The 14,672-nt window shown below is 38.5% G+C and overlaps 3 protein-coding genes across 4 annotated transcripts in view; 1 reads left to right on the forward strand and 2 right to left on the reverse strand.

Annotated features, from left to right (window-relative positions):
• snrpg (small nuclear ribonucleoprotein polypeptide G) overlaps nt 1-139 on the reverse strand; it is a 6,140-nt gene extending 6,001 nt beyond the window's left edge. Inside the window, exon 1 of the mRNA XM_079802434.1 lies at nt 5-139. Within this exon, the coding sequence (XP_079658560.1) occupies nt 5-36 (32 nt within the window). The 5' untranslated portion in view covers nt 37-139. The remainder of the gene's footprint in view (nt 1-4) is intronic.
• A 1,874-nt stretch (nt 140-2,013) lies between these two features.
• On the reverse strand, nt 2,014-4,530 carry LOC307117336 (uncharacterized protein). The gene is made up of 2 exons (XM_079802130.1): nt 4,370-4,530; nt 2,014-3,641 (listed from the first exon to the last, which is right to left on the reverse strand). Exon 2 carries the CDS (start codon nt 3,635-3,637, stop codon nt 2,138-2,140), a length of 1,500 nt encoding a protein of 499 aa, XP_079658256.1. The 5' UTR covers nt 3,638-3,641; nt 4,370-4,530; the 3' UTR covers nt 2,014-2,137.
• Nucleotides 4,531-5,027: 497 nt separating this feature from the next.
• Nucleotides 5,028-14,419, forward strand: coq10a (coenzyme Q10A). 2 transcript variants are annotated; one of them, XM_079802437.1, is made up of 6 exons: nt 5,262-5,695; nt 6,840-6,986; nt 7,471-7,663; nt 7,753-7,854; nt 12,170-12,206; nt 12,500-14,419. In XM_079802437.1, exons 1-6 carry the CDS (start codon nt 5,556-5,558, stop codon nt 12,586-12,588), a joined length of 708 nt encoding a protein of 235 aa, XP_079658563.1. In that variant the 5' UTR covers nt 5,262-5,555; the 3' UTR covers nt 12,589-14,419. The 2 variants fall into 2 exon arrangements, with proteins under 2 accessions (XP_079658562.1, XP_079658563.1); XM_079802436.1 differs by lacking the exon at nt 12,170-12,206 and having other exon boundaries at nt 5,028-5,695; nt 12,500-14,039.
• Nucleotides 14,420-14,672: the final 253 nt, after the last annotated feature.

Genomic DNA, 14,672 nt, shown 5'->3' on the forward strand with positions numbered 1-14,672 from the left:
TTACTTTTTCAGCTCAGGTGGGTGTGCTTTGCTCATGTTTATCTAGTTAGTAAGATCCTTTTTGTGAAACAAAAACGTTTGAAACACGTTTCAAACAACGGAAAGAAGAATGTGTGAAGTGCAGGAAGTAGCGTGTTTGAGGTCGCGGGATTTTCTGTACAGTGTGCATGTGCAATATCGCCCCCTGCAGTGGCGGAGGAAAAACTTCAATAACATTGCGACACTACAATGTAATGTCGACCGTGTTCAGCAACAGATTTTACAGCAAATTTTAATGATGTATTCGTCCTATTTGTCTTTTTTTTTTAAAGCAACAAACATAACAGCAACTACTACCAAACCTTTAAAAAACAATTTATTCAAAAACCATTTCAATGTGACGAGGTAAATTTTCAGACAAACTTAAAAAAAAAAAAAAATCATCACACATCTTGGGACAAAGCAGATGAAACTGGAGGTAGCTGCTAGTAAACACACCCAGAGATTAATGTAGATTAATGTAAATTCAAAATGCCTCCAGTCTATATTAATAATAAAAGTTTTGAAATATATATATATATATATATATATATATATATATAAGCACTCATGTACAATATGAGCCATAAAGTGGACTTTATACAGTGTTTAAAGACAAAAAAAAAACAATAGTCAGTGCAAAAAAAAATTATGTTTTGCTATCAGGATGAAAAAATGTTAGAAGTGTTGAATGAAAAAAAAGAAATGAAGATTAATAAAGGTTAAGAACCCCTGATAAAGAAATTAAACAAAAATGTACTTTTTCCTGTAGCATGATTCACCTAATGTGACTGATCTGAGGTGTCATTTCTGCACATAGTTCATGCTCCAGTATATATTATCTAATTGCTAACTGCAATATTTGGTCTGATAGCATACAATATAATGTATATAAAACATGCTAATATTTGTAACGCTTCTACAGCTTAACATGTTAGACTAAGCACAATGTTCAGCAGCAAACCTCAATACAGATTCTCAGACTGTGTGGTATTTTGACTATAAAATGTTATAAGAATAAAGCTTACTTTGCTTCCCTTATGAAATACAAACATACATTTCACAATGCTCGAGTAAAATGCAATATAGGCCAGATAAAACAGGCTGTACAACTTCAGTAGCCACATCTCAAAGATAATATGTTCCACAACTTGGCAGATAACAACAAGGACATTCGTTTTGCATTTCAGCAAAGGCACTGGCCGTTTAGAAAACAGACATGCTGCATGTGTGTGTGTGTGTGTGTGTGTGTGTGTGTAAAAAATCAAATCACCATATTTTCACAGTAATATAATGGATATACTGTATGTCCTCTAAGTCTGTATGAAAGTATGGAAAACCATTCATCCTGGAGTAGAATTGCTGAGTAGTAGAAGTGGTTTTAACGAATACCCGTATCTGACAAAATAATATTGGCTTGTCATTATTATCAAAGGCCTCTAATATTTGTCAGGGAGTTTGGCTCAGTGTAGTGGAAGCGAGTTATGCTGTTTACACCATACAACATAATACCTCATGAACCAAAGAAATCAAAATCTGTACAATACTGATAATATTTAGACAGTTTACCCAAACCAAAAATGCCTGATGAATGTAATTCCTGATAGCCTAAAGCATCCGCAGAAGAATTTCCCTGCCCTTAAAGGGATAGTTCACCCAAAAATGAATCATAATTTACTCAACCACGTCTTTCCAAAGACATTTTGAAGAATGTCGGTAAATAAACAGCTTCAGTTTCCAATGGCGTATACTGTATATACAAAAAACAAATGGAGGTCAATGGGAACGGAAACTGTTTGGTTATCAACATTCTTCAAAATACCTTTTTTTTGTGTTGATAGTCATACAGGTTTGGAACGACACGAGGTTGAGTAAATGATGACAGATTTCCATCTGCAGGTTGACTATACCTTTAAATAATCAATTTTGTAATTATTTATTCACCTTCATGTCATAAAAACCCATATTCTTTTAGCTTTTTCTTTGAAATGGCCCCCAAAAAACTTATTTTCAACCGTTTTTGGAGCACTTTAATTGTGCTTTTTGTCTAAATATGCAAAGGCTCTTTTTTTTTTTGTGAACCATTCCCTTCAAAAAAGAAAAGAAAATGGAAGCTCTTTCAGTCATCACTGAATTCATCTCGATTCTCACGTAGCAGATGTTTCTGGCAGTGCTCTAGAAAAGCGTCCAGGGCTATGAAGGCTTCGTCACATGGCACACAGTGATAGACCTTCTGTTCACAATCTTCTGGAATCACGGAGAGGGGAATCCCACCTGCACACACACTACAACACCTGCACGTGTCGGCTGGTTGCTGAACTTCTTTAGGCACTTCCTCGTGGACTTCCTCATGCACGCGCAGAGCAGCTTTGGAGCTAAACACCTTATCGCATGACGTGCAAGGATACTCGCCATCCTCGTCTTCATCGTTGTCATCCTGACTATTCCTTTCCACTTCTTCCTCTTGCTTGTTTTTCGTCAGAGCAGGTAGATTTTTGGTCCTCGGTCTACCTCTCTTTGGTCGAATTTCTTGGGAAGACCTGAGATCCTTAGGTGCCTCTGGGTCGAACCCAGCTGCGTCAGCACCAGTCTGGGTCTGATGGGAAGCGGTGCAGTGTTTGAAATGCGCCCGGCGCGTCAGATGGTGCGGGAACTCTTCTCCGCATTGGCGGCATGGGTACGTCTTACCTTTCTGCCTTTTCCTGATAGCTTTCCCCGAGTTCTCCTTTCTCAGAACTTTCTCCTTTATTTCACGACGGTGTTCCTCTTTCCTGTGCCGGTGGAGCATTGATGTTTTAGGAAATGATTTGTCACAGGAACGGCATGGAAACAACGTACTTGAGAGGAGAACTTTCTTCTTCTTCGTTCTGCGACGGTGTTCCTCTTTCCTGTGCCGTTGGAGCAGTGCTATCTTAAGAAATGATTTCTCACAGGAACGACATTGAAACAACGTCTTTGTGCTGCTTTTTATATGTGCAGGGGATAAGCGCATGTGGCAGGAGAGTCCAGCAAAAGAACGGAACGTTCTGGAACACAAAGTGCATGAAAGTGAAAGAGACTCGCTGTCGCTTGGGCTAGATGGTGGCAAGGAGGCGTAGGACGGTGAAGGAGGTTTGTGAGTCTTTGCGGGCTGACAGCCTCCGGCCTGCTGGTGGTACAGCAGCTCTTGCTTGTGGCTGAAGGCTTGTCCGCATGGGGCGCACGCATAGGGGCTGCCGTCTTGACTAAAGGGATCTTCTGGGCGACGTGGGCCTGAAGGTTCGCTCCCGCAGGAAGGGCACTGAGAACTCCTCGTGGGTTTCCCTCTGCACATCTGGCACATAGATGAGGCGCCAGGGCACTTGTGTAGCTGCAAACTAGAGAGCAAATCAAACTTCTGGCCACAGCGTTCACAGCAATGGAGCTTTTGTAGGGCATGCTCTCTTTCCTGCTGATGCACAAGGCCATTCAGTTCGTGGCCGCAGTCTTTGCGGATGGAGGAAGACGCCTGTGGTTTTGGTTTGTACTCCATGCAAGTGATCAATTGAGCCAGTTTTGATAAGGTGTCTGACATTGGTCTGGACCTAGTGGATACCTGATCACCTTTTGCTCTATTCCAGTTGCAATGTACGGAATCCATATTCCTATATTTGAAAAGACAAAAATGTAATCATAAATCGTTTAATTTCCATGGAATTTTTTTAATGATTTTGTTAGAAGCCTTCTTTTTCTCCTCACTAAGGCTGTATTTATTTAATCAAAAATAAAGTAAAAGTAGTGTAATATCATCACAATTTATATTAACTGTTTAGTGATACACTATCATTCAAAAGTTTGAAGATTTAAAAAAAAAAAAAAAAAAACATTTATACATTTTATTCAGCAAGGACACCTATTAATCAAAGGTCACAGTAAAGACATTTTTAATGTTACATAAAATGTAGATTTCAAATGAATTCTGTTCAATTAACTTTCTATTTATTAGAGAATCCCGAAAAAAACCCCACAAAAAAATTAAGTAGCAAGATATTCAACTGTGATAATAATAAGAACCATGACTGATATTCGATAATAACTGAGGACCAAATTAGCATATTAGAAGGATTTCTGATTCTGAAGGATCATGTGACTGAAGACTGGAGTAATGGCTGCTGGAATAAATTACTATTCGTATACAAGTTTTTAAATTGCAATGCAAGAACATGTTTACATACTTGCCTAGGAACAAAACGATTTAAAAAAGATAAGGAAACAAATGGATATACTTAGCTATAAAACGAAGACGCCTAGATAAACTACAAGGAGCATTAAAGCCACACTGACACAGGAAGTTAACTAGCTGTGTTGCTACGCCGCTGACATACAAACTCACCCACTCGAGGACTTTGTATCACTCAAAATGTGTTTCTCGTCCGTCTATGTGGACATTCCAGCAGAGGGTTTAAGTTCATGAACGCAAAATGCACGACGTTGTGAGGTTGGACGCAAACGGACTTTCACTTCAACTACCATGCACTTCTGCCTAACTAGTTCAGGCAGTTTTAAGAACTACAACTCCCATCATCCCATATGCACATTCATGACAGCGCGGCAGATTTATAGTCACCCATATTATTTATGTAATTTTTATATAATAAATTCAACATGACCCAAGAAAAGACTTCTTTTTTAAGAATTCCTTATTTAGAAATGGCTTACGTTTGATTAATTATCTTAAGTGAATTTATCAAGTCTTCAACAGTGTTGTTATTGTTACTTAAATTTTTTGTTAATTGAAATAAAGCTGAACGAAAATAAAAATATAAGTATTATATGAAAATCTTAAACTTAAACTGAAATAAATAAAAGTGCTAAAAAGCGCATAGCAAAATTACTAAAACACAAACTAATATTAAAATAAAACAAGCTATTCAAAATATACATAAATACTATAATACTCTATATTTATAGGTTTTAGTAACATTTCTATTTTTTTATGAATGTAATAAGAACGCAAGTGATAAACTTGTATTATGAAATGGGCTCAAACCGCACAACATCGTCCCCTAGTGAGTTGGAATGAAATGGCACCCCTCTTAATACGATTATTAATATCTGTTCGTTAATATCATGGGTTTTATCTACATATGTCATGTATTACGACGATTCAAACAGAATGCGCCAGTTTAGAATTGAAATGTTAATATTTTAGTGTTTATGTAACATTGTGTCCTCCTCCGGTCCAGTTGGCGGCAGCTGCACCTGTCCGCGCACGGTCATACATCAGAACAGTGTGTTCCACATCCACACAACCGGCAGCTTATGAAAGCTTCACCGGTTTAATCTCAATCGGTGTCGGAGGAATAGCAGGAGAAAGGACTATTGTTTCAGTAGATGTTTGTCTTGAAGTCAAAATATGATACTAGTAACTTAAGGATCTCGCGCTCACTGAAAAACAGCCGACTCGTTTATTCACACAGAGATGACAGCGCGTGTTTGTTTATCACCGTGTTAATCGTGTTATTCAATATTATTCGGCATAACTGTACACACATTGGAAAGGTCACGCTATTTTATTGATGGCCGTGTCAGGGGGAGCCCGGAGGATCCCGATGGGTGTTCGGACATTCAGTGACTTTCTGGAAATAGCGGCCGTTGGTCCGTGTCGCTCCAGCAGCCCGTTTAAATGCAGAGAGACAATACAGCACTGGTCCATCAGGTAAAATACCACACTTACAGTTTATATATTATATAAACATACAAATATTACATACACACACGACATAAGAGGCTTTTAATGAACGAGTGACGTGTCACATCGCTGAACAAAACGCACCTCACAAAATTACCATAGTAACATTTCCTCTAAAATACCAGTTACAATAGAACCGTAATTATGTTGGGAAGTCAGTATCAAAAGCTTTGTTATTTTTGTAATGGTGACCATTTTACCCCGATACTACTGTGTGTGTGTGGCCTGTCCGTGGACCCCCAGGGGTCGCCCAAAAGGTTCTAAGGGGTCCCCAGAAAATTTCAGAGAATAAAAAGACAAAGCAAAAATGGATCAAGTCTACTGATAATTCTAAATGTTTTATTTCCTTTTTTGTTTGCCATACACACACATTCCAGAATTGTATATGTTTGCTTTGTATCTTTCTAGTGAGTTTTTTCTCACTAGTCCCCTTTATCTTGCTCATTCTTAACGCAGTGTGTAAACCGCTTACACATGCATGTATTGTGAAAGTTGTTTATACAAATATTTTTAATTGAAAATGTTCTTCAGGTTTATACATCCAACATTATATAGCCGATTTAAGTTTGGGAACAATATGTTGTATTTATAATGTCACACGTACTATTTATCTTATTCATACATACAAAATATATAGATGGCTTTTAGGAAGGGGGTCCCTCATAAAAGGTTCATCATATTTGGCATCATAAAGTTTGAAAACTCGTGGCCTATATGGTTGCCATTAGAAAAATTTACCAATGAAGATATTTGGAAGAATGTTTGTAATCAAGTAGATTGCGGCAGCCATTGACTACCATATTTACTCTTATACTAGGCGATTTATGATGATTTTTACAGTAGTAGCATGAAGTAAATGTGGTATTTTGGAGGAATAATACCATGGTTGGGGTAGCATTCTTAAATTGCATAATTTGACTACAGATTAAAATTTGACTCATGGTTTATGCTTGATAAAATTGGAATACCATGTTTTGTGGTTATGTGTCATGGTAGTTCCATGAATCATTTGGTATCATAGTATAATGGTATAACCATCGCAGAACCATGGTACCTTCACATGCACTGTATTGAACAGAATCTTGCGTCTCAAATCTGTCCTCTTCATCAGACACCTGTCGTCCTGCGGGATCCTGATGACTCGCTATCCTCGCACTCTCTGTCTCTCGGAAGTGGATTTGACTCCCACTCCTCACAGGAGATCTTTCATCAGCCTCACCAAAAAGAGAAAAGAGTATTCAGAGAGGAGAATACTAGGGTAAGTTGACTTCTTCTACCCTTCCTTAACTAATGCTTGCGCCCCCAGTGTCTGATCCGGAACAATGACCACTTCCTCTTTGAAGGCAAGCTTTTGTGGTGTAAATTAATAGAGCTATAATGATCTAGTGGAGGCAGGGCAGCTGTAATAGACCTAATACAGTCAGGGACATAAATATACAGAAATAAATAAATAGTACAGTAAAAAATAAAGTTCAATATGTAAAAATAGCTACATCTGTGTTTGTTTTGTGTATTTTAATGCAGTGTTTTTAATATTAGCTATAATACAGTTTTTTGTTAATTTTAGTACTTCACCTTAAGTATATTTTATTCCAGTTGGTCGCCAAGACAGCATATCTAATTGTCATTTATTTTATTTATGCTTTATTTCATATATTTTTGAAAGTTTTTGTATTTATTCTCAATTTGAGATTCTGCTTGATTTTGAAATTGGAAAGATGTACCTGTGTTTTGGTCTTTAGGTACTCGATGCAAGAAATGTACGAGGTGGTAGCCAATGTGGATGACTACAAACACTTTGTACCGTGGTGTAAAAAGTCCCAAACCATCATTAAAAGGGCCGGTCACGCCAAAGCCCAGCTGGAAGTGGGCTTTCCTCCGGTTGTTGAGCGATACACTTCTATGATAAGTCACGTCCGTCCACATCTCGTCAAAGTAAGTCATCCTGTGTGTGCATTTCAACACCTTCAGTAACACAAAGTAAGAATTCATAGCTAATTTTTCTTCACCCCATCCCATTTCAGGCGGTGTGTTCGGATGGTAAACTCTTCAATCACTTAGAGACAATATGGCGGTTTAGTCCTGGTATTCCTGGCTATCCTCGCACATGTACGGTAGACTTCTCTGTAAGTACCATTTACAAACTTTTGCATCCAGTTAACCACCATAGATATCCACCACTCTTAAGTTTATTGTTGCTAGATCTGTCAAGCTTGCAGAACTTTCTGTAGAACCTCCTAAAATGGAGATTTCTACAGTTTTGGAGGGTGAAACAATCTTCCAAACACAGAAAACTGTCATACAATTAAAGGGGACCTATTTTGCTTTGTACATTTTTAACTTTCTTTAGGCCCTGTTTACACCTGGTATTAAAGGGATAGTTCACCCAAAAATGAAAATTAGCCCATACTTTACTCACCCCCAAGTCATCCTAGGTGTATATGACATTCTTCTTTCAGACGAATAAAATCTGAGTTATATCACAAAAGTCCAGGCAAATCCAAGCATTAGAATTGGATTCATAGTTGCTCTGTTTTTGAAGTCCATAAAAAGTGCATCTGTCCGTCAAATAACGTGCTCCACGCGGCTCTGGGGTGTTAATAAAGGCCTTATGAAGCGAATCGATGCGTTTGTGTAAGAAAAATATCCATATTTAAAACTTTATCAAGTAAACTTTCGGCCGACCGTCTTCCGTGGAAAAGTGGTGAATGTTGAAAGTGAAACTCAAGATGCGTATGTGACATCATGACAAGCCTACCTGGTCGCGTTAGTCTTTCGATCGGCAGGGGAACTTTCAACAATTTTTTCATAAATTGAACAGGGAAGGCGGTCGGTCGAAAGTTTGCTTAATCAGTTTATTATACATTAGGCCATATATTATTATCCACTATCGATCGCCACGCTAAATTAATGCAGAATAATTTTTGCATTTTGTTGATTCCCTAGTTTTTTGTTATTGATGTTTTAATCTGTCTATAAAATTCTTTCACTTGCCCCTTCAAAAATCCACTTGTCCCACAAACATTGTTCTTTAACTTGTAAGAATACACATTTAAGTGCTGTCAAGTTATTAACAAAATCAATATAAGTAATAATAACTCTTATAATATACATCTTTTTATTCATTGATTTCCCGTGTCACAGACAGTCATACTGACTGCTGCTAATCTGAGTCCAGATATAGCCCTACTGTAGCTCACACGGCTGTGTTGATGGCTGATTTAGTCAAGTTCAGGAACGGTTAAACAGAACTAAATTAATATTATTATTAGTGGTAAAGTTACCGCGTACCGGACATTTAACTCCCAACATGCACACGCACACGACGCACACACACCTGTGCAACTGTCATTGTACTGTAGCCTACGTCAGCGTTGCATTATTATCTCGTCTAGAGCTGCAACTAACGATTATTTTTTCTGTCGACTAATCTAACGATTATTTTTTTCGATTAGTCGACTAATCTAACGATTATTTTTCCGGATTAATCTTATGATTCTTTTTTACTGATTATTGTATTTCAAAGAGGGTAGTGAATTTGTATATTATTTTAACATGAAATCAATGAATGATGACAATATTAATTGTATTTCAGGAAGGGTAGTGTACATAGTATGCCATTTTATAATGAAATATATGAACACAAGAAGCTTTTTAAACATAATATATAATGATACTATTCATCATAAAATGTATACAGAGTAGGCCTAATTAGGAAAAGTTGTTTACTATAGTAGTTGAGTATGATTTACTTATTGATTTGTGTCAATAGTAAACGAAAATGCACTTGTATTTATCTGCAAACGGTTCACATACAGGAGCTTTCAGCATAGTTTTAATATAGTATAACTAGTCGTCTATTTTGAAGATACATGTGCATAAACAACGACTAAAGCTGCCAGAAGTTTTTGCCCAAACTTCAAAAACACATCTAAATGATTAAAGCTTGAGGCATATCTTAACTTTGATGTTACTTTAATCATGTAAACTACCTATATACAGCATGTTATTATGCATATGTGTTTGGGACAGAGGGGAACCAGGTCGCATTAACAGGAGATATATGCAGCCCATAATAAATAAAAGCACGAGACGTACTGGGGTCGGAGAAGAACCCCGGAAAATGTGACCGTCTGTTGCAATACACGCGCCACGGTTCAGCTGCGCGAGAGAACACTGGCAGCTGGGTTGCCAGGTTTTCACAACAAAACCCACCCATTCGTTTCTCAAAACTATCCCAAAACAAGCCCAATCGCGTTTCGGGGAGGTTCTCTGGGAAACATCGCGTTCGGGGGGTTAAATATGTGTGTTTTTTTGCAGGGCTGCCTGCTAAAATTCTCATTCTCGGGGCTAAATATCACATAGTTGGGATCGCTTCAACCCGCGGACATGAGACACAGCCCGCGGCAACAGTGTAGAAGTAGCCCAATTCCGCGGAAAAAAACGGGACTTGGCAACACTGACTGGCAGTGTGAAAGCTCCTGCTCTGCCACCGCGCGCAGTGTGAAACCGGCGTTACAGAGCGAACAAAGCACAGTTTTATTCGGCTTCTGTTTAAAGTACTCCCACACGTTTGAATGTCGCGGTCTGGCTTTATATGATAAATGATCATTTTCACTATGCCCGGGAGCAGAAGCTGCCATTATTCTAGATCTTCTGTTCCATTCTAGAACGTAAATAATGTGCCGCCGACGCGTCGACGCATTTCATGCACGTATTTTCGTAGTCGACGTCATCGACGACGTCGACGCGTCGTTGCAGCCCTAATCTCGTCCCATCTCACCAACAGTTTAATACTCGCACATCCAAATGTAGTCAGAGAAGGGCCTCATCTTCTTTCTGATCTAATGAACGCTCCGAAACAGCTGTCGCATCCTCTCAAAATGCCCAATGAATCATTTAATTCTCATTGGCTTTTTTCATCCGCATTTGGCGTGTGGTCGGGTGTTAATTTCAGGCCCTGGACGCGGGACAAACTAAAACAATTTTTGAAGTGTAATTTGATTTTTTCCCAAAGTTGGTTTCTGTCATTGTAGGCAGTCTTTATAACGACGATTTAATTTCAAGTGTTCGTTTTTTAAAGGATTAGTTCACCTCGAAATGAAAATTTCCTGATAATTTACTCACCCCAATGCCATCCAAGATGTCTTTCTTTCTCACCCAAAAATGAAAATTCTGTCATTAATTACTTGCCCTCATGTTGTTCGACACCCGTAAGAGATCTTTGTTCATCTTCGGAACAGAAATTAAGATATTTTAGTTGATATCCGATGGCTCTGAAAGGCCTCCATTGGCACAATGGCACTTTACACTCTCAAGACCCATAAAAGGTACTAAAGACGTCGTTACAAAGTCCATCTCACTACAGTGGCTCTACAATAACTTTATTGGCGTGCTCAGTTGGGGACACTAAATTTTTCAACTAAACATCGAAATAAATCGAATTAATAAAATAAATTAACCATATAAACTAAATTACTGATCTAATTATTGATCTAAAGCCCACACTGTCACTGAATGATAATTGAAATGAACTGATGACATCAGCGTTTTCTCTAGAATGGCTATACAGCTGAATAAAATTATGCCTGTTTAACACTGTAAAGCTGCTTTGAAACAATCTACATTGTTAAAAGCTCTATATAAATAAAGTTGACTTGACTTGACTTGAATCTATGATAATAGTTTTTGTGCGAAAAAAAAAAAAAATCGAAATAACGACCTTATTTCGGCCTCCATTGACAGCAATGTGAAACTCACAAGACCCATAAAAGGTACTAAAGACGTCGTTACAAAGTCCATCTCACCACAGTGGTTCTACAATAACTTTATGAAGCCACGAGAATAGTTTTTGTGCGCAAAAAAAAAAAAATCACAATAACGACTTTATTCAACAAGTTCTTGTCTTCCGCCTGGGCTTTTGACGTGAACTCACGAAGCACCACGACGCATGTGCGAGAATAGGACTTTCATTTTGCGTCTTTGATAAGGCACCTTGACGTGCACTTGTTCGTTTCTCAAGGTTCGGGCATCCAGGAAATGCACACTTTAGCCCCATTTTGAGCACTACGCCAAGGCCTAAAGCACGATCAATGTAGAATTCAACAGCTTAGATACGGCGCGTCTTCCTCTGCTTGCAAACAAAGCTCCTCGCTTCTGGGTCATGTGTCGTCGCGGTGCTTCGCGAGTTCACGTCAAAGGTCCAGGCGGAAGACAAGAACTTGTTGAATAAAGTCGTTATTGTGATTTTTTTTTTTTTTTTGCGCACAAAAACTATTCTCGTGGCTTCATAAAGTTATTGTAGAACCACTGTGGTGAGATGGACTTTGTAACGACGTCTTTAGTACCTTTTATGGGTCTTGTGAGTTTCACATTGCTGTCAATGGAGGCCTTTCTGAGCCATCGGATTTCAACTAAAATATCTTCATTTGTGTTCTGAAGATGAACGAAGGTCTTACGGGTGTCGAACGACATGATGGTGAGTCAATAATGACAATTTTCATTTTTGGGTGAACTAACCCTTTAACCAAAATGCATGTTTTTTTTAATATTTTAGTGTATTGAACTTAATGTTGATTTCAATTGAGTTGTTTATTTCTACATTTTCAAACGTTTTTTTAATAATAACACTGGTGGACGGCAGCCGTTTCTATGGTGGTGGCACTGCTGAGTGATGTTTTATCAAAGAGTCAGTGTTTGTTAGGAAGCAAACCTACCATGTCTGTAAACGTCTTCTCTTTCTCTCTCTGGATGTCACCGGCTTCCCCCCAGATCTCGTTCGAGTTCCGCTCGCTGCTTCATTCGCAGTTGGCCACCGTGTTTTTCGACGAGGTGGTGAAGCAGATGGTGGCGGCGTTTGAGCGGAGAGCGGGCAAACTGTACGGGCCCGAGACGAGGATACCCCGCGAGCTCATGTTTCACGAGATCCATCAAACGTGAGGTGCATCGTCACACTGGACTCCATCTGCATCTGAAACTCCCGAAAACTCTTTAGACGGTTATCGCATGACAAATCGCATCACTAGATCACATGGTACGATGGATACCATTTACTTTTAGACAATATTTCAGTTCATTTGAGGTATCGCACCTTAAACATGTTCCTTTTCGGTTGCTTTTTTGACTGTGAATGAAGATGAATTGATTTTCCGCAGCTCTGAACGGGAAGATTTAGAAGTTGAGGAGCAAACACACATTAGGGTTTCATCTCGTTTGCATACTCTGAGTTTGTTGGGGCCAAATCTGAAGAACTTATTACTTAAAGTGAAAGGAATATTTTAGGTGAAATGTTGCACGCTGTTGATTACCACACAAAGTCATTTTTCGGTTTGTTACCTCAGTTTTTAAAACACACAGCACGAACATTGTTTACTTGCTTCGCTGTAAATGCGCAGCTTCTTACAGTTTTAAGCCAATATTATTTTCAGTGGTATACAACTAGATTTGAATATAGTGAGAATTAAATTGAATTTGAACACGCTTGCAATGACCTATTTGACTTTCACGCTGCACTGAATTGATAATATTCATCTCAAGAAGTCACAATCGAGGCTTGTGGCTTCAATCACAACTGTAAATATAATGAATAATAAATTATACAGTTAAAAGTATTTTTCCCATCTAAATGTGTACCCTTATAGACAACAAACTAAACTTTGTTTATAGAAGTAGCGTATTGTAACAAAGGTGAATTTCGAATGATACTTAGCATGCTTTTGCTTTCTTTGGATGCATTCACGCAAACTCAGGGCTTTGGAGAAATCCAAATGGAAGAAGTCAGCCTGTTGTTCCCTAATAGTGATCCCAGATTGTGCCTGCTCATGTAGACTGTGCCATTTTTGTTTTGTTGCTACATTAATGTCGGTTTAAACACTACTTTATTCATGCTACAGGATACAAGCATAGCGAACTGTTATTTAGCCATTTCAATGCCTTATCTAAGTGTTCATGGCATTTATAAATGACTTCAAATAACGTTGAACATTGTAATTGTCGAGATGCCGACTGATCATTTATCCGTGCTGTATCAAACACCCAGTCTTCCATGGAAATAACGTCACCATCAGTCGATTTCTAGGGTGTATCATTAAAAATAAATCGTGTTAAATGTCTGTTAAGTGAGAATGTTTGGTTGAACAACTGTGAATGACAACCAAAGAGATGACCAGTGCTTCATAAGAGCAAGAAGAGCACAGTTTTAGGAACAAATTCTCTATGAAATGAATGTTCTGTTCAGTAAACCTTAATTGTTGTCAGTGTTATAACCTTGCACAAGCGTTTATTTTAATTTGAGAATCTATAAATTTATTTCAAAACATGCGTGTGTGTTTTAATTGGACTGCTTGAGAACGGATTCATTCGGAAGCGTGAAGTACAACGTGTTGGGTTTGGATATGCACGACCCTTTTGTTTTCTTTCTTACCTCCACGTTGTAGCACATTGCTAGATTTTTCAACTGTGTCACCGCTGAGGAGATACTTGTGAAATCATAACAGTGGTGAACACCAAGGGAACAAAGAATACAACGTGAAGCTGGCAGTGGAGGTTGAGGAAATCTAAGTAAGGCTGTGGTATCTGGGTCATGTATTTATAACGGCGTGAGAGACTATAGTAAGAGTTTCTGCCCTGACCTGAAGATGTTTTCCATGCAGATCTTTACACGGAATTCTCCATTAAAACTGATCCATTAACTCTTTCCTCGCCACTGTTTTTGATTTTTAAAGTCGCCGGCCACTGCCATTTTGAGCATTTTCACAAAAGTTTCAAGACACCCCAGAAGGTCCCCTTAAGCAAAGTAGACATTCTACTAACTAGAAGTAACTTTTGCAACTACATGTCTGCTAACTCTCATTGGAGTATTAGTAGACTGTTCGGGTTAGTAGAATAAGTCAGTAGAATGTCTGTTGGGGAGCATCAAAATAAAGTGTGAGCAGATGTTAAGCAG

The sequence above is a fragment of the Gobio gobio genome (genome assembly GCF_949357685.1).
Source record: "Gobio gobio genome assembly, chromosome: 21".
Lineage (NCBI taxonomy): Eukaryota > Metazoa > Chordata > Actinopteri > Cypriniformes > Gobionidae > Gobio > Gobio gobio.